This window comes from Xiphias gladius, chromosome 17 (genome assembly GCF_016859285.1).
Source record: "Xiphias gladius isolate SHS-SW01 ecotype Sanya breed wild chromosome 17, ASM1685928v1, whole genome shotgun sequence".
NCBI classification, from domain to species: domain Eukaryota; kingdom Metazoa; phylum Chordata; class Actinopteri; order Istiophoriformes; family Xiphiidae; genus Xiphias; species Xiphias gladius.
In genome coordinates, this window is record NC_053416.1 from 12,580,001 (window position 1) to 12,604,118 (window position 24,118).

At 39.7% G+C, this 24,118-nt stretch overlaps 1 protein-coding gene across 5 annotated transcripts in view; it reads left to right on the forward strand.

The window, feature by feature from the left end:
• The window catches only part of rapgef6 (Rap guanine nucleotide exchange factor (GEF) 6), a 153,443-nt gene that overhangs the window by 45,659 nt on the left and 83,666 nt on the right, over positions 1 to 24,118 (forward strand). For 4 of the 5 annotated variants that reach the window (XM_040149779.1, XM_040149781.1, XM_040149780.1 and 1 more), the window contains 3 exons: positions 6,339 to 6,408; positions 15,603 to 15,746; positions 17,313 to 17,330. In XM_040149779.1, coding sequence (XP_040005713.1) covers positions 6,339 to 6,408; positions 15,603 to 15,746; positions 17,313 to 17,330 — 232 coding nt within the window. Of the gene's footprint in view, positions 1 to 6,338; positions 6,409 to 14,786; positions 15,747 to 17,312; positions 17,331 to 24,118 lie in introns of those variants that run through there. The other variant, XM_040149778.1, reaches the window with a different exon arrangement.

The window sequence follows — 24,118 nt, forward strand, 5'->3', positions numbered from 1 at the left end:
TGGCATCTGATAACCCTTCGAAGATGTGGATTTGTTACTCAAACTGGACTTCCTGGACTGCATTTCATGTTTCATCAGTACCTTAAGCACTACATGCCCCGTTAACGCAGGCCTTTGCATTGTTATAACGCAGGGGTGTTATATATATATCAGATATTTCTAGTAAGGTTTAATTTCCTTCTGTTTTTTGTAATAATACCTAACACCTTTACATATCTTTCCCTGTCGGTGTCCTTTAGTAAGACATTTCGAACTCTGCGGTTGCAGAGTCATCACTGCCATTACACTCTGTGTATGAGTGTGTGTGTGTTTGTGTCATTCTGTTCAAAAATGGATATGTATGTTATTTTCAAATCTATATGAGTTGAATCCAAAAAATGACTAAAAAGTCCTGTAACTTGCCGTATGCACCGTGATGCCGTGACATGCAAATCCAGTCTTAAACAACACTTGATGCCTCACAAATCCAAACCATTTTAATATTTAAATGAACTTTATTCTCATTTTCTTTTTCTATTTTTAATTTAGATCTTTTCCTCATCCTTTAATAATAGTACTATTTTGCACTGTTGGTCACATTGCTGGTTTTTCCAGGCTTTTGAGACCTCAGGGTGTGTGTGTGTGGCCTTAGTTTCTCTGCCGGCTGTCATGCTTTATTGCCCAGGGTGCTGCAGCTGTCACTGGACGGGGGCTGAACCTGTTCTCCCCTCTGCCAACGACTTGTTAATGCTGGAAAAGAGGGCACAGAAATCATCACCTGCTGAAAGCCGGCGCAGGCACAGTTTCCACCAAAAAAAAAACCTTTTAGCTCTTCCAACGAAATGTTGTTGAGAGTAGCTGATCACTTCAGGTTTTTGTCAAAGGTAAAAGATCCAAGACATAATTGTTTCAGTAATTTTAAATAATCTCTAGGTTGGAAATACTGTGGGGATGCCAAAGATGTAGAGAGGTCTTGAAGAAAACAGACTTTGAATTAGTTTCCATTATAACAACGTTATTTGGCAGATAAGACAAACTAATTGTCCAGCTTTGAATTGCCAGTGTTGGTAATTTGGTGTATTTTGGTCTAATTGGATGCTTTTTAATGTTTGTCTTTTTGTTTTTGTGTGTGTGTGTGTGTGTGCGTGCGTGTGTGTGTGTGTGTGTGTGTGTGTGTGTGTGTGTGTGTGTGTGTGTGTGTGTGTGTGTGTGTGTGTGTGTGTGTGTGTGTGTGTGTGTGTGTGAGTGATTTACAACTCATCTGGCATTACCTGAGGTATTTGATATTGATTCATGTTGTGATTTATCTGATATTCTAAGCAGGTCTGAACATACTGTAGTTATGCTGTGGAAATTCAGAACTCATTGCGCACCAGATCTGTAGAAGACATTCTGTATTTCCGCATTTTTTCAGTTTTTGATGTTCACTTCAAGTAAAACCCTTTATTTCATGTGGAGTTAAAGAGTATAAACCTGGAGTGCAGTGAAATCTCAACTACAACAGTGATTTGTCCTGAACTCTACCAGCAGTATGGGGAATGTTTTGTGCAGGAGTAAATAAACTTGTAGAATAAACTCTCTGCACTGTAGCCATGATTCGTGGTTAATACGTTCATTAACGTGCTTGTTTCATGAGTTCATGAAACTCTAAACCCACTTTTATTTTGCCAGACTAAAGATTTGGCCATAGCGTGGTTTTAGAGGTTTGCACGACACCAGACACACATCAGCAGACAACAGAGAGGTATCAGTTCTCAGTTCAGTCAGGGCAACAGCATTATTTGGTCGTTGCGCACGCACGCACACACACAAACTCAATTACTCACTTAGGCTTGACTCAAGTTTGTTGATTCTTCTCCTTTTGTGGAGATGCAATAGATCAGAGAAAGAGGAAAACTGAGGAAGGAGCAAACATAGGAAGCTGCACTGAGGTGTATTTTAGTTTTTGTCCAAGTCACAACTACAAACACACATATAGTACATTCAGTAGGCATATAAATCTGCAAACTCTAGTTCTGCTGTTCCTTTATCATTAGCTAACTGTATTTCTCCTTTGTTTGTCTCACACAGCATGTCTCATCACCCTGCATGCATACACACACACACACACACACATACACACACACACTCAGACTGAGGAGACAGGCTTGGCAAGCTTTGTGCGGTGCTGACAGGGACCATGCGTCTCGCCTCAGTGGAGTGTGGAGAGATCTGTCAGAGTCGGGCTGACCTCCAGGCTAAGGGCTCTGAGAGAACTCTGAGCCCAGCAGACAGCATTCCTCCCTGGGAACTCTTAAAACCACGCCTGGATGTTCGGGCTGTGTTGGGAGCTGTTGTATGGATAGCGCATGAATTTTGTCGCACATTTGAAGACACTTGAGACTTATTTTGCAAAAGAACAGATAGACAAATATCGAACGATTCCTGTGGTGTGAAACAGTTGGGGGAATTTTAACCGGTGGACCTGGTGCTCCAGCCCATGTGTTTGCATGCATCTTCCTCACTGAAGTGTCATTGACAGATGACAGTAAAACCCTCGCAGCTCTAGGAATGCTTTCTGCAGCTGACACTGGCACTGGACCTCAATGTAGGGAGGCAAGAAAAAGCAACATGTCCTGAGAGGGGGGCAATAAAATATCACATGATTAATAAATTTAGATACAATAAAAAAAAACAGCAACAAACACATACTGAAGGCTTGAATATTGTTTTAAAACCCCTTTACCTAATTTCCGTTCCTTGAAGTTTAAATGGTTCTTTCTCTGTCAGTGCTATAAATGGTATTGAAATAAGGAAAATCAATATAAGGATAATGGCTTTTACTGTCCCTGGAGTCACCTGACCAATGCAGTTTTTGAAAACTGTCTAATATTTCGTACGTTTAGTTAATAATCTAGTTTCCTAGAAAACCTGGTGTAATCCTTTTAACCTCAATTGTGTTGACAAAAAGCAGTAAGGCTGTATCAGCAGGGACGGATGGTCTAAGGTGAACCTCTGTTTAACTTCAGTCAGGGAATCTTGAGTCTGAACACGTGGATACACAATGAATCTGAGTTCTTGTGGCAGCGAGGTGTCAAATAAATTCATTTGCAGCTAATTTGTGCCTAGTTCAGCCACTCTGAGAGAGGTTTCCAGAAACAGTGTGGTCATAATTTTCATCCATTGGCAGCTTTCTTAAACTCCAGTGGCTCTGGATATCATTCCTCTGTTAGATGAAATCTGTGTGAGGCATCAAAGCTTTGATTTCACAAGCTCGTCACAACCGTTTCCTTCCACCATTTCCTGGAAAATCTCTCTGTCGGAGGAAAAACAGCTCATCCAATTCAGAAATGTGTAAAAGAAATAAGGACCTTCATCATTTTTTACATCATCTGAACACATTATGAAGATGACTTTCATCTGAGCCCCAAATCAAGAGGCTGACATTGTGAGAATAGTGTCTGTCCACCGGTGTGATTAAGGATGTGAAGAGATGAAAGTTTGCTGCTTCTTCTTCTTCTTCTTCCTCTTCTTCTGGCCCAGAGAGACGATGGACCAACAGTAAGAAGAGAAAAAGAAAGGATGAAAGGGAATGCAGAATGATATGAGAAGAGAGAAGAAGAAAACAGCAAAGCAGGAAATAAGATGCAAAAGGGAAAGACGTAAAGTTGACGGAACTTGATAAGGAAGCAAAAGAAGAACAAAGAAAAGAGAAGTTGAAAAAATGAAAGTGAATGGAGTGAGTGGGAGAGACAGAGGTAGAAAGGGGTCAGTGAAAAAATGTGGAAAAAGTGGAGGATTAGGGGACAAAAGAAAGAGGAATGGAAGGATGGCATGGAATGGAATGAGAAAAAGAAGCAAAAAAAAAAAAAAGGAAGGGTAAAGACAGCCAGAAGAGAGAGTAAGGGTAGGAAGACAAATGGACGAGAGGGTTTCAAACCAGAGGGAAGGAGGGAGTGTGTGTGAGACAGCGTGAGAACATAATCAGAGAGGAGATGTGAGAGTGAAAGTTGACTCTCACCTAGCTCAGCACACTTCCATAATTAAAACCAGCCACTCCTCTGGTCCTTAAACAATGCTGAGTCGCCACTTTTAGCATGTCAAAGGGAGCGAGACGTGTTCACAGCCCAGTCTGTTCTCAGGGATCACCGCATACACTGATGGAGCTGTTCAGACGGGGTACCTCTCACACACTAACCCACTCAGACAGCTCATGGGAAACAGAGACATGCATCATTAACAAATGCATAAACACAGACACTCAGAGAGGGAGTGAATATTCCAAGGTGCCTTAAGAAATCTCTCAAAATTTAAACACATTTAAAACACCTTGTTTTTTCTCGAACATCAAGTCATTTAATATGTTTGTAATTTAAGGTCTTAGATTGCATTTAGTAAGGTAAGCAGTACTGTTCTCTGTGAAAACATCACACTGATATTGACAGAAAATTATCAGCAACTATTATGATAATCAGTTAGATGTTAAAGCCTATTTTTAAGCAAAAATACCAAACATTCCCTGGTTCGAGCTTCTCATATGACAGAATTGGCTTCTTTTCTTTATCATATATGATAGTAAGTTGGATAATTTTGGATTTAGACGGTTATTTGGACAAAACAAGCAAATTGAAAACGCCACCTCATGAAATTGTAACAGACACTTTTTCACTATTAAACAAGAGGTTAATAATAACATGGTATTAATTGATAATGAAAGAGATGGTTAGATGCAGCTCACTCAGCCCACTGTAGACTTTGATTCTTTTGGGCGTTTGTTTTGGGCTTCTGAGAGTAAAAATGAAGTTGTACATCAGCTGCACACAAGCACTTTGAGTTTTGAAGAAATCATAATGTTATAGTCAAGCAGTTTTTGTACTCACCGTGCTCTCTTACAAAAGAGCTTTTCAAAACTCTATCCAGAATTCTATCAAAATATTTTTCTTATGTATGATACAGAACGGTGCTGTAGGGAGAGGGGCTGACAGAGAAAAAGGTTTTTTATTGTCAACAATTCTCCGAGTGAACTAAGATGTCATGCAGAATATTCATGTGATGGGAAAAGAGCTGACTGACCCACATGTTCTCACCACAGCATCAGCTGCTCTCCTCCAGCTCACCAGAGGACACAACAGCCAACAGTTCAGCCTGCTGAGGCTGAACCTGTGAGGCCTGCAGACAAAGACTCACGTTGTGCAAAAACATTTTCCTGGTAACACTGGTGGTGAAACTTTCATAGTTTTGCATTCTTATATGTGACATCACAAAAGTCTCAGAAATCAAACAAAATAGATTATGTTGATTCTATGAAATGCAAACAACTCCCTTTTGTATTGTGTATTGTTTTCCAGATTTTTAAAATTTAACACATTTCGATTAACTCAAACGACATTTCCCTGAGGATTACATTTTTCCTGGCCATCACAGTTCGTCGAGAAACGATTGTGTTTTGTGTCTCTGTGGACTGTGTACAGTTTTGTTGAGGTGTCAACCACAAAGCCTTATTGATCTACAGTCTGTTTTCTTGCAGCAGTTAGTCCTTCACCACAAACTAGTTGTCCAGCTGTACTGCTCTAATACCTTCAGAGCCATGTCTGAGGCTTGTTATATGCTGGTGCCCAATCTTAGGTTTCTGTTTTATACAACGTGCTTCTCTTACCTGTAGTTGATAGACCTAGTGTCTCTCATTAAGTCTCACAAGACTTAATACAGAGATACTGTAAGGTGTTGCTAAATCCTTAAAACTGCTTTATGAAATATTGGAGAATTGCTTTTATGATAGTAGCTCTCGAGGACACCATAAAATGTGTAATCTAAAACAGTTTAATAGAAGATTACTACCCCTTGAATTTGTGAGAAATTCTGTCTTTTAATTGACAGTTGACAGATGTGGGTCTTGTGTACCAGGTATTTACCTGAGACCAACAGTCTGGTATGAAGGATCAAAGTTGAATATACAGTATGTTCGCCATCCAGTGTCATGCATGGAGTTTGTGTGAGAAAACGGTACTGGGTTGATATGAAGCAAGAACAGTACTGACCAGGTGTAACACAAATGGCTTTTGCATATTTGACATCTGCTCCAACTCCTATTCATTCTAAGTGTCATGTGTATGGATTGAAAGCGGACTGACTGAAAGAAAAAGTCTGAATCTGGAGCCAATCCTTCTCTTGAAGTTAATATTATTTTCAGGTACACAGATACTTATTGGTACACATAACACCAAACAGATGTTACCTCTCATATAGTGTAAAGACACACAGTATGTACGTGAACTGCACACCCTTGGTATCATTTTACATTTAATCCTTGGACATAAGACAGGATTGTCTTATCTTTGCATTGGGTTGACACTTATTTTGTGTGTGCGCTCTTTCTACAGTTTTGGCAAGCAGCTTGGGGGCAGACGAGGCTGTGAATGCATCACTTTGGAGCCGTCAGAAATGATTGTGGTGAGTAAAAACACCCTCTCCCTCCTCTCTCTGTCTCTCTCACTCTCTCTCTGCCTCTCTTTGTCTTTGTCTCCTTCCCAATTATCTCCCTTTTTATCCTTCCACCTCTCCCATCGCAAGCCCTTTGATTTTATTCTTTTATTTGATGCCTGCATTACCGTTTCCCCCCTGTAATCTTTCTCTTGTTCATCCCTTTTCTCCCTTTCTTTCATCTCTCTTCCACTTCTCTGGTCTTCCACTCTGTGCCTCCCCTCTCTATATGCACTGCATTTCTTTCCTAAATTCATATTTAAATGACGATTATTGGTAGGATGTGAATTTGTTGCCAAAACATTTTCTATCAACAAAAAAAAAAAAATATTTATATATATATACCTATTGTGGCAATATTCAAGCCAAGGAAAATTAGAAAATAAATTCTAAATACTCAAAATTGAATCAAAAGTATTATATATCTATATAGCATACTAGCCAGAATATAAGACTTTATTTTTTAATTGAAAAATACACATGGAAAGTGGGGGTTCTACTATATTCAAGGACTATTCCTGGGTGCCTAATGGTTTATATGCGTACCATGTAGCCGCAACGTTCTCGGTTTGATTCCGGCTTGGACCTTTTTTGCATATTGCTCTCTCTTTTCCCATGTTTCATGTTTCAAGTTTTCTTCAAATCCTTTTACAGTGAGTTTTTTAAAGTTAGTCAGCCATAAGAGTGTTCAGGAAGTCGAGAGGAAATAATTTCCTGACAAGTGAAAACTTTTCTTTTGTCTGCTTTGCTTTTGTAATACTAATTTTGGCCACAAGAGGCCTAAGTGTGCCCCTACCCTCAGTCTAAATAGGACTAAAAGCATTTATATGTTTTTTCCAGGTGATTTTTAATTTCTCCAGGAACTCTAAACAAAAGGTACATACTTAATATTTTGTGTTAGCAAGTTATGTAACATTACTGTCATGTATTTCTTTGGGCTAAAAATGTATTTTAATTGGCATTGTGCCAGAGAGGCTTTAGGAAATCAGTTGAGATAGTATAAACTGCAACAAAGTCCATACAGCAAGCAGGTTGTGGTGGATGTATGGGTCGTGTATATGACTTTCTCCCAGGAGACTGGGGTTCAAATCCTGTTTTATTTTTGTGACTTAGTTAGCTTATTATTTTCAGTTTTTTCTTTATTTTGTTTTAAAGAACTTTTTCTCACTCTCTGCCAGATATCAAATACATATAAATAAAAAACTGAAAATAATATGTTAACCCTCTTGGGAATAGACTGGAGAACAAATCATCTGTCAAGCTGTCAAGAATTAGCAGAGTCACAGTGCGTCATGATGAGGAGCTCAAAAAGTCTGAAAAATGCTAACGGGCAGGGAAAATTAGTCTGACCGCTCCCACGAGCCTGACAGGAGAGTGCGTGAGTATGTTACTACACAAATGTAGGATTTACATTATGCTTTAATGGAAGTATTTCGTGTTTCACTTTTATGGGAGGGAAAGGTTCAAGGAAGAGGACTATCTTATCTTTGGACTAATAGTATCTCGTGGAGACTCCCCCAGCAGGACTAGTCTCAAAGTGTTTCCCATCTTCAAAAAATTCAAAAAGTCAGCATTCATTTACATAAATGAAAATCCAGATGATGTCTTCCAGACATCAAAGATCTGTGTTTCATATCGTGACGAATCAGTCTTCTCTTAATCTACTGGTAGTTTTTGCATTTGTGACAGGGAACACTTTGCTGATTTTCAAACCTGTTGTATTAGTAATAGTAGTTTCATGTCATGTCTAAAACTTCACACTTTGAGTGGAGTGTTCACCAAATACATAGACCACCAGCACAGACTGGACATTGGAATAATTATTTATGAAAATTTTCCTCCAACTTTAGAGAGTATCGTTCATCATTCATTAATTCATCTTAAATTCACTGTGCTATATTTTGCATATACTGTACAAATGTAGTGTGTTTCTGTCTGCCTCCACAAGGTCATAGTACCCATAAAGTCTTTTTGTCTCTTCCCTAAATATCCTTCTTGCTCTCCTGTCTTTGCTCTCCTGTGTCTCTATGTCTGGGGGACTAGAGGGATCAGATGGGATGAGACAAGATAAGCAATAAAGTTGTACACGAAAAGCAGCAGGTAGCATACCTTCCCCTGATGTTATTGAAAAGGGAATGAAATGTGACCTGGTTGGTTCTTGACCGTTACTTACATGTTATGCTTGACCTGTAAAAGTGAGATCAAACTCACTCTCAGATAGTACAGGAAGTCCCCAGAAAATTTTGTACAGAACTTTAGAAAACCCCCATGTTAGTTTTCTTTTGCTATGACTGTAGAGAATTAGATAATAATCACTACTTTTGCCAAGGAAACAGTGGTGAGACCGTATCATCCTTAGACTTACTGTCAGTATGTTTACTTACAACTGCGGCAATAATATGCAAGATCTTCATGTAAATGAATGTCAGTTTTACCACTCTTCATTGCATCTAGTTTCACTATGAATGCATTTATATTTAGTGCTTCGGGTCGTTCTTTACTGGGAAAATCCCCTGGTTTACAGGAAATCATGTTTTCTCTACAGCCAAAAAGAACAGTAAAAGAAAAATAGTACATCTTGCAGAGGCTTGATTAATTAACTGTATCGTTCAGTTTTAGCTGACACCGTTAATAATGTTGGCAACAACACAATTCCCATAGATATTCTCATGTAACTCTCAGCAAGTAAGTGAATAAATAGATTTCCCAAAATGTCAAGCTTTTTCTTGAATATTATTTGCATGAACTATACAATGAAAAACAGATTCTAAAAAATCTGAATAAATAATTATGTTATTTGATGATAATGACTGCAATACAACCATCGTTTGTCTTTAATCATGCAGTTCATTTTTTGTATCCTTTTTCAATATAAGTTGAAAAATGATCAAGCCAAGTCATACATAGGCGTATTCAGTTTTTTGTGTGTGGTGATGGTTTGAATTGTTGACTGGAAAGAAAGAATGAAAGTAAGAGAGAGGAAAAACTCCGAACTACAAATCTGTAAAAGGGAAAAATAAACGAGTGAAACTCTCCCCTCATCAATCAGTGGCATTCTTTGATCAAATAGTCCCAGGAAACAAGGAGACACTGCAACAGGAGCCAGAAGTCCCTTTTGCACATTGTATAACTGCCACGTCTAAACAACTCTTGTCTTTTTTATCTCCTCAGCTCTTTTTTAGACTAGCTGGGAAGTCTGCCACATATCTTTTCTTAAAAATTAAAACTCAAATTCTAGTGCTTGCTTACCGTGTGTACTCACATTGTAGCAGCCGTGAGGTTTGTGTCTGAACAGTCAGCAATGGTCAAGCCTGCAAACTCCACCCTGCTAGTTCCAAGGACATCAGAACATAAAAGGGTTATAATAGTGAGGTGCCCTTTCAGGAAGGCACTCAATCCTAAACTACCCCTGTGGGTCCATTTGGAGGCTGTTGCTACAGGAAGAGGGAGAGGTGGTACTGATGATCTTCCAGGTATGATTGTGTGATACGGTGTGAATGGGAAGTTGGGCATTGTAGGGAAAGGGCCAACCATCTCAGATGCCTCAGTTACCCGGGGAACAAAAGATCAAATTATTCTCCATAAAAAAAGTTTGTGGCTGAGGGAATAAAATTGGTTTAAATTAAACTTCCCTGGGTTTATATTAAACCATCCACTGTGTGTGTTATCCTGGAAGAGTAGAGAGAGATGTTGGTGGTGATGATGGAGAGGGAAGAGATAAAATGGATGAGCTTATCGGAGCCTTGGGGAGAATACAAGGTGTTTTCTGTGTCTGTGTCTACGCATATGGACATGTCTGTTTTCATCTGTAGGTATTTTCTGTTCTTGTCTGAGAACTGGGAAATGAGATTGTGTAGAGGCTGTTAATATCCCAGCATATCTTCGTCCAACTTTAGTGTCTGAAATGCTTACACCAGCCACAGCGCAGCGCAGCAGCGTGGCTCTTTTGTATCTGGATAATCAGACTCATAGGAAGTAAACAACAAGGTACAATATGCTAAAGCGGGGGCTGCCAAACGACAGAGCCAAAGTCCTGCTCCACTTCAGACTTTTCTTTATTCCACGATGACCCATCAAGAAGGTTCATGGACTTAGTTACACATTTAAAAGAAACACAGAAATAAAGTCAGTGAACAGCGATATTTGTTGCCCAAATACAATATATTAAAGGAAAAAATGCTAAATAAATAAATGAACTTAGTGAGATTAATTAACTCTTTTATGTTCTATGTTTTGAATAAATTCTCAAATTTAACAGTATTTGGATTAATCCTTTCGTATTGTTTAACTAATCTGTCTCTCCTTGTCAAAACCAGGGCAAACTAATAAGTAACAATACCTGTCACACTGATCTCTTGTCAAACCTAAAGTGTGCAGTGTTGTAGTATAGTCAAGTGAAAATCTTTGGAATTGGCAGATAATGACTACCACATGATTTGCTTTGTACAAAGAACTGAGCGAGGGGGAAAAAAAAAGGCAAAATCATTCTTGAACAACCTATAGTTCCACAACTGTTAAACACATATAGCTCCCATGAGGCTTTGATGGCACATGTCTGTCTAAGACTAATAGGAGGTGTTGTTGATAAGTGATACAACAAAATAACCTTTGTAAAGATACCCACTTAGCTTAGAACATGGACAGAAAGACCTATAACGAAAGCCTTTATGAGAAATTATACTGTGTGACAGAGACTGGTGGAACACATTTGCTGCATCCATGATTTTGATTATCATATATGATATGATAATCAAAATCTATATGATACCATAATAGATATCTTTGCATTGGAGACCGCTGGACAAACAAAACAAGAAATCTGAAGATGTCAGTTTGGGCTTCACGCAGCTGTAATAAGCACTTTGCACTATAAATCCATAATGAAAATAAGTGTTAGTTGCTCCAGTCACCCCTCTCTTTAAGTTTTATTTCTCTTGAATTACTGTTTTGAGCTTCTGATGCTTGTTGGCCATTGAGGTTTGAAAGTATAAGTATGTAAAGTGACTTGGACTTAAATATCAAGTTAATTGCCAGTTTCTAGTCAAGAGATTCACAAGCTCGTGATCATGGATAAGGAGTGATTTCACTGTGAATATTCATCTGATCATATGTTGATTTGTCTTTATATGAATGGCGGGTGGAGGCAGACGATTGTCAGGTATCACTCTGCAACATGTCTATATAAATAAAATCCCACTTTTGCAATGCATATGATGCAGTCCCCATTCAACCTATATCCAGTGAATGAAAGCTTTTACATATGCTGTCAGATGAGTATTTCCTGGGGAAAGTCTTTGGATGCCCAGTAACTGATACATGCTATGATTCAGGTAGCACTAGCGCTCTGTTTGGAATAATTGGAGAAAAACTCTAGTCAGCTTGAAGAGCAACAGCTGAACAGACAAAGAAAATAGTAGCATGTCTTTCCTCAAATCGAAGAAAAACACACAATGACAAGAAAGGCTGTCAGGGGCACAAATGCACGCGAACATTCATGCACATACACACACTTAGATGAATGCATAAACACACAAGCAGAGGGACTGTGCTGTAGTCACACTGCATTGCAGCCAATCAGCTAATTAGGGCCATGGGAATAGTCGAGGGAGTGTAATCTGTGGCTGTCGTCATGACTCTGGTCACAGGATGGACAGGAGTAACATTCATGGACTGACAGGGCGGGGTTGTTTTTGAGTGTGTGTGTGCGTGTGTGTGAGTGTGTGTGAGTGTGTGTGTGAGTGTGTGTGTGAGTGTGTCTGTGTGGTGGGAATAGAGCAGAATGAAAGGAAATAAGTAGTGGGAAGAGGGGAGTCAGAAATGAATAAATAGAGCAAAAGGAAAAGTTCACAAACATGATGCATGCTGGCAGGAAAACCGTCAGATAGACAAAGGAATGTAAACTGACAGATGAGTAGATGTGAAGTTAGTCACACACACATATTTAAATGGACAGTGAAAACAGGAAATATGGTCACATTATGGCCATGACCTCCAGTAAGAAACATAAGGGGAAGAGTTCTCAACAGAACTGGTGGACATGGGATAGAGAGGCACACACACGGTGAGACAAGAAGATAGTAACATGGTCACAGGATAGACATGAAAGTCTGGTGCATTTCTAACCTTCCCCCCAAGAAATTCTTGTGTGTTACTTTCAGGCTTTCTGTCTCATGAGGCTCATTAAAATGAGACGAGATGACACTTTTTGCCATGAGGAGGGACACAGCGATACCAATACTGGCCCCTTTCACAACCGTTATTTGGTATTTCATAGCTGAACTGTCCCTCATGCAGTTGTTTCAGAGTCCATTACAACTAGACTACTCACTATGCAGCTGTTATTCTGCATATTACAAAAGAAACTCTCTCACACAAGGTTGTTCCTCTGTCTATATCAACCCATAGCGACCATTGACTCCCCTTTTAGCAGTGACAGAAAATCTTTGGCTCCATCTTCTCTCTTACTGGTCTTTTAAAGCTGTGTTCTGATCGATGTGCGAGATTGTCTTAACTCAAACCGCTATCTGATGTTTGCCTTTGAGAATTATAATACTAGCCTTTTGATGATTTTGAGTTATCATGAGTTTTAATTGTCAGCGTTACATGTGGGATTACAGGAATGTAGACAGCACAGATTTCAGTCCTAGTCTGCATTAACACAGTAGTCATATCTCCTCATAACTCATTGGGGCCGATCATGGGTCCGTATGTTTAAGATCGATATGAATACACCCAACTGACCTGAGGTCCTGGGGGAAAACACACAATGGTCACTTACAAAAACAATGTCCATAGATAACTTATGGTATGACAAAATCTTACTCTTTCATACCATGCACATTACTACACTGTAAGTTCAAAGGGGGAAGTTCAAAGACTGGGGGGGAAATATTTGAAATATTTCACACCAAAATCCTGCCTAGCAATTGGATATTTTCTAACTTTTTTTTATTACTTCTAACTGTAAATGTGGCCCATAATGTGTTATTAGATTTTTTTACCAGCAGTCCTGTAAATAAAAGTACATTTGAAACAGATCTCTACATATTTTGAATTTATATTGATTCCAAGGCCCAGAAGGTATCCGTAACTGCTCACTGGCCAAAGGTCACTGGTCAGGATATTAGCTCTTGTTTTCTTTTTAGTCCTACTGTAACCCTAAAGATTTTATGATTTTGTATGCATTGGTTTTGTGAAGTAACGGTAATTTTTTTTGGGTTGGAAAAGATGAATATTTTCCAGAGGTTTTTATTGAAAAGACTTAAAAACACACACTGTTAGCAGTTTGAAGAGATTGCAGGATTGTAAAATAGATTTTATTGAGTCTCACTCAGTCACTCTGTTTCTGACACTAATAATGCACAGAAAGTGAATGAATAAATGAATTAATGCAAGGACTCTTGGTGTGCTAATCGATGCTTTTGAGCTGTCAGCAACTATAACTTAGAAGGTGTAAGAGAACCTTACAACCAATCAGGAAAGGGAAAAAATGAAGATAAGAAAGCAAGAAAATGAAGATACGTAAGCAAGGGAGACAGACAGACAGAGGAGTGGCAAGAAGATGCAGCTTAAAAATATTTTAACAACAGCATATGGATCAAGTTCCTCTCTTGGCTTCTCAGACTTGAAGATTGGACAGGAAGCTAGACAAACTGGAAGGCTGAAAAACAAACAGTGGTATTTTGACCCAAACAGAAACTTATGGCTCACTTGTTAAAAGGCACCAAATTATCCAATCAAACTTCAAAGGATGAGGTTCAAATAAAAAGGGCCTACAAAGAAAGATCATTTTAAAAAATGTTTTATCAGTAGATGCAAATGGGAGACTTGGATGAACACACATGTTTTGAAAGAAAGCATTACTAAAGACACAAAGATAAGAGGAAGAACTGGAGTTGTTGTAATATCTTGTTGACAGAGTATTTCTGCTCTATCTAACACGAAATTTAATATAGAAATGATGCAACATTCAGCTGAAAAAAAAGAACAAGGAAGAGAATAAAACAAAAATTAAACAAAATTAAAAAATGAAAAACAACTTAGCGAATCCAATAAAAACAGTTTTTGAAAAAACACTTTAAAAGTTGAGTAAATTATTTAAATTTGTTAAGTATCGTCATTACTGTCATAATAATGCTGTTGACTTTCTTAACATTATGCAATGGAGAAAGAAAACAAATTCCTCCTGCAACAACAGACCGGCTCAAAAAGACTACAGAGAATGAATTCTATGGCCGGAATCTGTGTGCTAAGCTGTTTTTTTCTGCCTGGTGGATATTTGTGTATTTACGGTTTCCTGGAGGAAACTGTAGGCTCAGTGTATGCTCTTTGCGCGTGTCAGACAGCGAGAGAGAATGAACGAGGAAATGTCTGAGTAAATCTGTGAGTTTGCAACATGTTGAGCAGCTGAACTCTGTCTTGAACCCTCCACTACTCAGAAGAGGACAACTTTCGCCAAAACTGGGACAAAAAGGGAGACAACCCTCGTTTTTCTGCCCTCATTGTGGATCCCTTTGCTTGTTCATTTAATTTAGTTCTTTTCTTTCTTTTGTTCTGGATGCTTGCCTCACAGGATGTAATATTTCGGGATCCCGCAGGATTTTGGACCTTTTTTAAAATTTGGATGCAACACTTGTATTCAGCTTTTGTATAGAATTGTTTCCCCGCTGATTTTTTTCCTCCCCTCTCGTGGTATTTCCTGCTTTTATGTGTTCTGGTCCTGTCCTTGCGTCAGGATGAGTGTGTTCCGCTGGCACCGGCTCTCCTCGTTCTGGAAGAACTGGATGTTCAACCAGGAGCCAGCAGAAGAGCAGGGCCAGATCTCAGAAACTCCAGGGCTTGAAGCAGAGCCACAGAAAAAGGAAGGGAAAACATTCAAGGATCAAAGCTTAGACTTTCAGAATTTAATGGAACTTAAGACCCCGGATTTGGATTATAAAAAACAGAAATCAGAAGTTGAGAACCAGAACTTGGAATTTAAAAATCTGAACTCAGTTCCTAAGATCCAAAAGTCCGAACTACTAAAACGCAGCTGCTCTCAACCATGCTTTCAGGGGACAAACTGTGAGGATCAGTCTTCTAGCTGTCCCCACACACATGAAAGTTGTGGCTACGATTCCCGTAGAAGCTGCTATTCTGAGGAGGGTGATGACTTTGTATTGCAGGTGGATAACGGCAGCGAGGGGGACGACAGTTTTTTGCAGAGAGAGGGATCCCAACGAAGGTCCAGACGGCGCTTCAGGAGGGTCAACCCCAGGGGAGAGCGGGAACTCATCACAGACGGCCAGGAACCCACCGGCTACAACACGGTAGGAGCAACACCATAGCGAGCAGCAGGGGCTAATGCTAAAACTCTTCACTATTTACCTGTTGAATGCTGTCAGATGAGTTGTTGGTTCACCATGAAATGACACTCTTACATTAATGCAGAACAAGGTTTCAACAGCTTTCATAGTAGAAGCTTAACCCAACACAGGTGCCCCTTAACATTAAATTTATTTTACTGAACATGTATAGCCTTCTTCAAAAGTCTGTTTTTCTGAAACCTCCTGACACACTGACTAATGAATGCTTTCAGTCTTAGCAGTGGCAGATGACCTAAGTTGGAAAGTGTCCTCAGTTTCTTTTCTGTCAAATCCTCCTACTCTTGCTTTAATATTTAGTACAAGATATTAGATCTATTCACACTCATCAAAGTTTTGTTGTTTCTGATTTAAAAGGTACTGCTGGAAAATTTACATTTTTCACGGTTACATTTTTCACAGAGAGATTAAATGCCAAAAAACATTGCAATGTCACCTACATTTTCATTGCAATAAAAAGGGAATTTGGGGTGGGAGACGCAGTCAGGTCTCTCTTAACACTACATGCTACTGTGGCCGCATTTTTGCCCGAGCTTTCTTGTAAGAAAAATTATTGAAACTGTTTCGGTGTGTGTTTGTGTGTGTGTGTGTGTGTGTGTGTGTGTGTGTGTGTGTGTGTGTGTGTGTGTGTGTGTGGGTGTGGGTGTGGGTGTGGGTGTGTGGGGGTTGGGGTGGGTGTGTGTGTGTGTGTGTGTGTGTGTGTGTGTGTGTTTGTGTGTGTCCTTTTTGTATGAAGTTGACTTTCCCTCCCTCTGATAAGATCACTGGGTCCAGCAGTGTGTCAGTTACATTTTCGACTAATCAACAGAAGCCACGCTTTGGCACTCACACACACACACCCACACAAAAATACACACACCCACACTAACTACAGCGCTAAACTCACATACACACTTTTCCCAGCTCATGCAAAGCTCCCTGGGGCGTTACAAAGGGGCTTAATGGAGAGCTTAAAGTGTCCTCTGCCGACCCTACCTGCCTCTGTAGTCTCTTGGTGATTGTTCCACGTTTTTAAATTACATTTCTAGCCTTCAGCATTCCCAAATCCCACCACATTCTTCTCTGTGACTGCATTTATTATGTTAAGGCCAACCTCTCCGATGTGCTAGCGCAGCACTACTCCAAAGAAGAAGGAGAAAAGCAAGGGGAACAGTGCAAATGTCCTGGAAATACTGAGAATTACATTAGTTCTGCATTAAATTGGAGCAAGACTAGAGGGCAGGACGAGCTAGAGACACATTTGTGGAAAAGAAAACATCCCTAATTATGAGAGATCGTAGTGCTGTGATGTGTATTATACTCTGGTCATTGTTAAGTGACCGAATGAGGCCCTTGTCACACTCACTTTTCTTTTATTAAATGAGAATATAGATTAGAAAGTTATGATATGCTATCATGTTATCATTTTATTCTCACCACACACAGACATACAGAATTTTCACTGTCCCATAATGACTTTGTCTTGTTGCTTTCTCTTCCCTTTTCATGTTTCTGACGGTGTCTCATCTTCAGGATTATGTCAACACCCAGGTAGGAGGAAATAGAAAAAAAACTTTCTTTACATTTATGTCTGTCTCCACCCCGTCCTTTTGTTTTGCAGTATTTCCAAATCTATTGGTTTTTTTCTGTCGATGCGTCTTGCCTACTTTTGCGTGAATGTGTATGTGAGTCACTCCTGGTTAAGGCACCTGTCGTTTAGAAACAGGCAGTGTTGGGAAAAGCGGGGCATTTTGAGGCTGCCACACACAAGCACACACTGCAGTCTGCTGACAATGTGGGTGGCAGATAGGAAGGGGGCTAACTGTGGAATAAACAGGTGCATGCTGGGAACAACAACTGATTGGTTAACAAATGGAGGATAAATGGTGTAGTTTAACTTTTAAACCTGACAGGAGCGAGACGTGTTTGAGACAACTCTTGACAGCATCATTTTCAGGTTCTCCTTTTGATTTAGATCAGATCATTATTTGCTCATCTACCTTGAAGAGAAAGTGAAAACATACTTTGTTTTGTGATTTGATGACTTCTGAGCTACTGTATCTCTCTGACCATGGGATGGGCTCTGGTGTAGCTGACATACAGTACCAACACTCAGTTCCACCCACATTTTCTGTGTTAGCAGAGAAACATAAAAAAAAAAATCTGGCTTATGTCTCAATCTGGTGGTAGTTAAGCCAAAATAAAAATCAAATCAATAATTGTTTTTCACATACATCATGATACCAGTACAAGGTGCAGTGACATGCTACATTGCCATAGTACAAAACTGTGCAATAGAAATTATTTTCTCTGAGTTTTCAATTTCAAGTATTGTGTCTGCTGCTGTGGGGATGAAAGTATGTTCTTTTCATTGCTTTAAGAAGTAATTAATTTATTGATAGACTGATCATTTCATCAATTAAAGACATTCCTTCTCTCTGTAATTAGTAATCCAACAGGGTCAAATACCTGGTTACAGCAGCAAAATGCCCTTAAAAAGTCATAAAGATCTCAACTGTTTTTTTCGCCCCATTGTTTTGTATCTTTGGGGGTTGCCCATTTCTGATGATATAATGGTAGAGTGGATTTTACACAGGCTATAAATGTATATTATACACGCACATATACACAAACACGTGTGCGCGCACACACACACACACACGTTCAAAGAGAGCTGTTTTTCTGGCTGTGGATCAGAGGATGTTGTTTAAAGGCCTTATTGAACCATAATAACATCAGTAATCCATTATCACTGCTCTGCACTGGTGTTTGGTGCCCCCCCCCCCCCCCCATATAATGGCTTACTTCAGGTGAATGAAGTTTCTGAAGCTATGAATTGAGAAGCACGAAAAAAAATGGTGCAGAAAGAGGAAGAAAATATAGCATCTCTTGTGTCTTGAACAGACATGAAAGGGCAATATAGCTTAGACATACAAATCACAGCAATGAGTACGCCTATTGGATGTAGATTTCGTAATGTTCTGAAGCAGGGAAAGATAAACTGCTGATTAGATCAAACTTTATTTTATTATTTTATTTTACATCCTTTATATTCTGCAATGACTCTGCTTGTGATTGATTCTTATTGATCAAGAAACCTGAATCCTCATCTAGCAGGTCGATTTACAGACGTTCCTGTGCCTTCTCTCACTACCATAACAGACCACTGGGATTCACTAATAACTCAGACTCATACCACACACACACATACACACACGTACACACGTTTCACAGAAACAGACACAGAACAGCACAACGCACCCATGCATGCAGAGAAAGTCACTTCATTAAGACATCAGATGCCTGACTGGGTTACTGTCTTTCTTTCACTGGAAAGAGAGATAGATGAAGCCATCACCTCATTTGCCTTGCAGGGGAAACCTGCTCGAAGGGCTTTTACAGCCAGGCTACTCTGTGGCACCCCAAGATCATTAATTTAACATGACACGGGCTCAGCCATCTGCACAGGATAGTCAGGTCTGCAGAACACTAGAATCAAATCAGCAAAGAGTGATGCTATGCTTTCTTAGTGGTCCAAGTTGTGCTAAAGTTAAAGTTTAATAGATGATTATTTCAGAAACTAACCAGAAACACACTACATGCCATGTAAATATAGAAATAGAAGTTTAGACACTTTGGACTCGCTTCAAAATAGTGATTTGTTTTTTATTTTTTTCAGGGTTCAGTTGTTGTTTTGTGAAGCCGTCTGTGTTAAAAGTAGGTAGATCTGTCTAGAACACGGCCATGGATTAGTGCAGAGCATGAAGCCGTATCCTCTCTGCTGTTTTGTTGCAACCCGGTATCGGTACGCAGCGGAAACACCATGTCTCTTGCAACGTCTGTGGTTGGCTCGCTTCCTGTGTCAAAATGCAACACGTATGACGTTGGCTTCTTCTTGTTCCTCCGAACACTTCAGCATGAGGTTCCTCAATCTGGTTTACCTGGGACACACGTGAGTTAGGTGTGCAAAGCTGCATTAATAATGAAAAGCATCAGCCACCAATGAACATCAAATGAAATTCCTTTATGTAGAGGGGAGGTTGGTGAAAGCTGCACAAGACAATATTCCTAAAAGGCCACTCTCTTATCTGTAGTCAATTCCTGCTTGCCACCATTGGGTTTTAGATGATATGTTTAGTCACTGAGTAAAAATTTCTGCACACAGGAAGCAACAAATCAGATCATCCCACTTAACTTGTTCATAAATGGAAATGAGCTGGTGCCCCACATGTTATATGTTAAAATATGTGTCTTTATTTAGTTCTGTTATATACAAAAATATAGTTAAGTAAGTTATGTTAATTTAAACATACAGCACATATGTATATACAATATATATACGTATATATACGTATATATACTGTATGTCACACACGAGATGCACATGCACATAAAGATAGATAACACTGCAAAACAGTGGCCACAGTTCTAGCTTTGTACAAATTTTGAAACCTGGCATCACACATTTTTGTTAAATAAATCGAGTAGCAGCATCACTATCCGAGAAAACAGCTGAAGCCCCTCTATCAGCATGCAAGTTCCTACGCCAAATGATCACTAGTACCTTACTTTTGAGGGATGTGACCTGTGCTTAGAGGAGACATCGTCCATCTGCTGAGGAGGATTGTATGAAACCTCCAAAACAGCTACTAAATGGCCCTGGAGGTGAAACTGTTTTGTCAAAAATATACTTTTAATCTCAATAATCGAGCGCTTGAAAACTTTTAATTAAAATTTTATGTGGATTTTCCATTATTTTAACTGGAGTCAAAAGCTTGTACAGTATGTGAAGAAGTAATACTGTATTATGATGAGCTTTAACACATTTACCCTACAGTACTTCAGAACAGAATGGATACTCATAATTGATATAATACCATCAGCAATGACTGCAATGATCTCGATGACGCTGTCTGTGTTAGTATCATTTTTGTGAAATCTGATGATCTTGTGCTCGTCATCCTTTGCCATTACTCAAGTTACCTTAACGTCACTGCTCACAATCAGGTTAAGTCACATTCATCATGCAGTGAGCAAGTCATAGGTGTGAGTCATACAAATGCTTTGTCATAGTAGTCAGGTGGTGTGAAGAGTAATGAAAAATGACTGCATCATCTTTCATCCTTCCCCTCAGCTTTTGAAGGTCACCGGGATGGGGCAATGGGAAGATGCACTTGCTTTGTTGCTGTTAGGTCACTCAGCCTTGCTAAGCCACTTTTGCAAGCAAAACTGCCTCTTCTGAGTCTCGTTTAAATTAAACAGGCTGGTTTAACAGCAGACATGTCTGGGACATCTATGGTGGTTTGTTGAAGAAAGTCAATTTCCTGCGCTGATTGTGTTGGAATGAGCTCAGTGGTCAGTTTTATAGAGTTTTGCTTGGCATCATGAAATGATGAAGTTGTTAACATTCCCGTACTATTCATGGCTTCATTTTCAGTGTCATTAGTGTGTGTCTGTTTCTGTGTGTGTGTGTGTGTGTGTGTGTGTGTGTGTGTGTGTGTGTGTGTGTGTGCTTGTGTGTGCTTGTGTGTGCGTGCGTGTGTGTGTGTGCGTGCGTGCGTGTGCGTGAGTGTGTGAGAGTTTGAGTTAGAGAGTGAGTGCATTTGTTTTTAAAATCTTTGCGTCAGTAAAACACAGATGTGCTGTCCTTATGACTTTTTCCCAGTGCTTGGGTGTGTCTGGTTTATTAGCGCTTTTTTTTAAGTACAACTTTGTTTTTAAATGTGGATATATTTAGTATGGAGGTTTAATGTATGTCTGTCCTGCTCTTCAACTTCCCTGCACTTCTGCAGAGCTGAAACATTCTGGGTTGTTTATATTTTAAAGCCCCTTGGTGCTTTAATGCATCCAGTCCATTCCTGAGCTCATCTGTTCTCATTCTATCAGAATGCAGGTGGGGCCAGCAAAGCCCCAAGGGCCTCTAGCCAGCTCTGCCACTGCTAGACCAAGCAGGACCCCAGGGAGAGATGGGGAGCCAGGAAGACATGCAAAGGAAAAGAATAAGGAACAAAAATGTGTATGTTTTTACTTAGAAACGGTAAATAGAGTTGCACGATAATGGTTAAAATAATCACTAGTTAAAACTAGTAAAACATTAAAGCATTTAAAACCAATCTTAAAGAACTATGGTGGGGAAAAAACTATCGGCATTCATGTGACTCCGCAACCAAAGAAAGAAAACCATGACTTGGCAATTCCACTGTATTTTGATCTAGATTTTTTACCTTTGTCATACGTCCTTTCCCCTTTTCCTGTTTTCCCTTTCATTATCCAACGCTAATGAAGCAGAGATGCCATGAGAATAACCTTTAAAAAGTCAAAGAGGAAAGGAAGGAGGAGGGTAAAGAGAATAGAATGAAAGAAGATGTGGGTGAGAAGAGGATGCAAAGATGAGAGAGAAGGAGAGAATGGGAGTTAGGAAGAAAAGTTGATAATTATATCTTTGAATGTGGTGAAGAAAGACAGACACAAAGTAAGACACAAAATGAAAGCGGTGGGGAAGGAATGATAAAGATTCATGGATTAGGAAAAGATGGATATATAGAGGTGAGGAGCTCTAAGGGACAACAAAGAGTTGGCTGGAATGGAGAACAGGAGTTGAAAGAGGAAAAGAGAAGGTGAAATGAAGACTGGAAGATAACAGAGGTTGACAGGTGACCGAAAAAATGAGAGGGCGTGCATCAAGAGGAGGGGTGGTGAGTTGTGGGGATGGAGGGACTGGGCCGAAGGGGGAAGGTTGTGGGAAGTTTCAGGTGGGGTTTTAATGGGCGACAGGAACGATGGGGTGAGGGAAGGGCAGGGTCAAGAAGGGTTAAGACGGGAGAGTGAGATGGAGGTCGGAGGATGAGGTAGAGAAGGACTGGATCCAGCTAGGGTTAATAGTACTTGCAAGAAGCACTGGGCATTATTTTAACTTGATGGGACTGTCAGGGAGGTGGACTGATGTGTTTCAAGACAAACTGATAAAAGGTTTCTATGATTTTAGCTCTGTTAAGTCCCACATCTGCTACCTGTGTCTACTGCTACTGGGGACACACAAGATGAGATAACTGGCAACAAGCAAAAAAACAAAGCAAAAAGTATCAAAATATTTTGCATCCAAACAGCTGGCGGGGTCTACTGCAGTGATCATGTGCCAATCAATTACTTGTTTACTTCCTTAAATCGTGACTCAGGCTCAAAATACTCAATGCAGTCTTGGGCCGATGCATTCAAAAAGCCAACAAAACCACAGAGCCCAGTCGCCCGGTGCTGCTGGACTCCTGCTGCTGGAATCCTGCTGCATGCACCGTCCATGCAGAACGCACATATTCAAACGCCTTCACGGGTCTGGAAATAGTCATGAAAGGTGGTATTTTTAAACATACAGTGACAGGTTTCTTTGAGCTGCATGTCAATTCTTTGATAACATAGAAGAAAAGTCTGTAGTGAGGTGTGTAAAACATTTATTTCTGTGTGCTTCCAAACACAGTACGGTTTTTGTTATCTCATCTCTTGCATGACCAGTCTAAGGAACACTGGCAATATGAGAAGTTGTTTGCAACCTTTGTTTCTTCATGTCACATTACAGATTTGGTCCTAAGTTTCATTGTTAAGATTGGCTCGTGAAACCTGCAAACATCCTACTGCAGTGTGCACGTACATGAGTGTGTGTAGAGTTGTTGCTGCTAATTTTAGGGATTACATCAGCAGCACGAAGTTGCCAACCTTTTGGAACTCCCTCTCTATATTCCTCTCTGCTTCTTATCTCCTCCCCTGCTTTCCCTTACTCCTCCCTCTCTTCTCCTCTTACCTCTGTCCCTTATCATCCTGTTATCTCCCCTCCCTGCTCTTTGCCTCTGTCCAATCTTCATCTTCCCTTTTTTTGGGCCTCTGCCTAATATTTAATGTTTTTCTACATGTACAAACATATGGACACGTAATATAGATTTATTATTTTCTACATTCATATTAATTCACTTCAGACTTTGGTCTATATTTCTTGCTCGTGTTTCTCTTGTTTCTCTTAAATTGGGATTAGAAATTGTTTGTATACACTTAAGACAATCCATGAACCAGAGGTTTGAAAATCCAATCAAATCCTGTTTCATAATTTCCTAACTTTCTCCTTAGTTCATGAACAGCCAGTTCGAGCTAAAGTTAGTTACTTTTCATCTCATCTACAAGTTTAAAACCGAGAGATCAGAAGCAGAATATCCTAACAGTAGAAATAAATGGGTGTTGTGCATCAAAAGAAAACATAAGTTATATCCTGAAGAAGACAAAGCCTTTACTCTTCCCTTCCATCTCCTTCACCTCACGAAATCTGTCTGTCAGCCAACAACCCCCCCCCCGTTTAA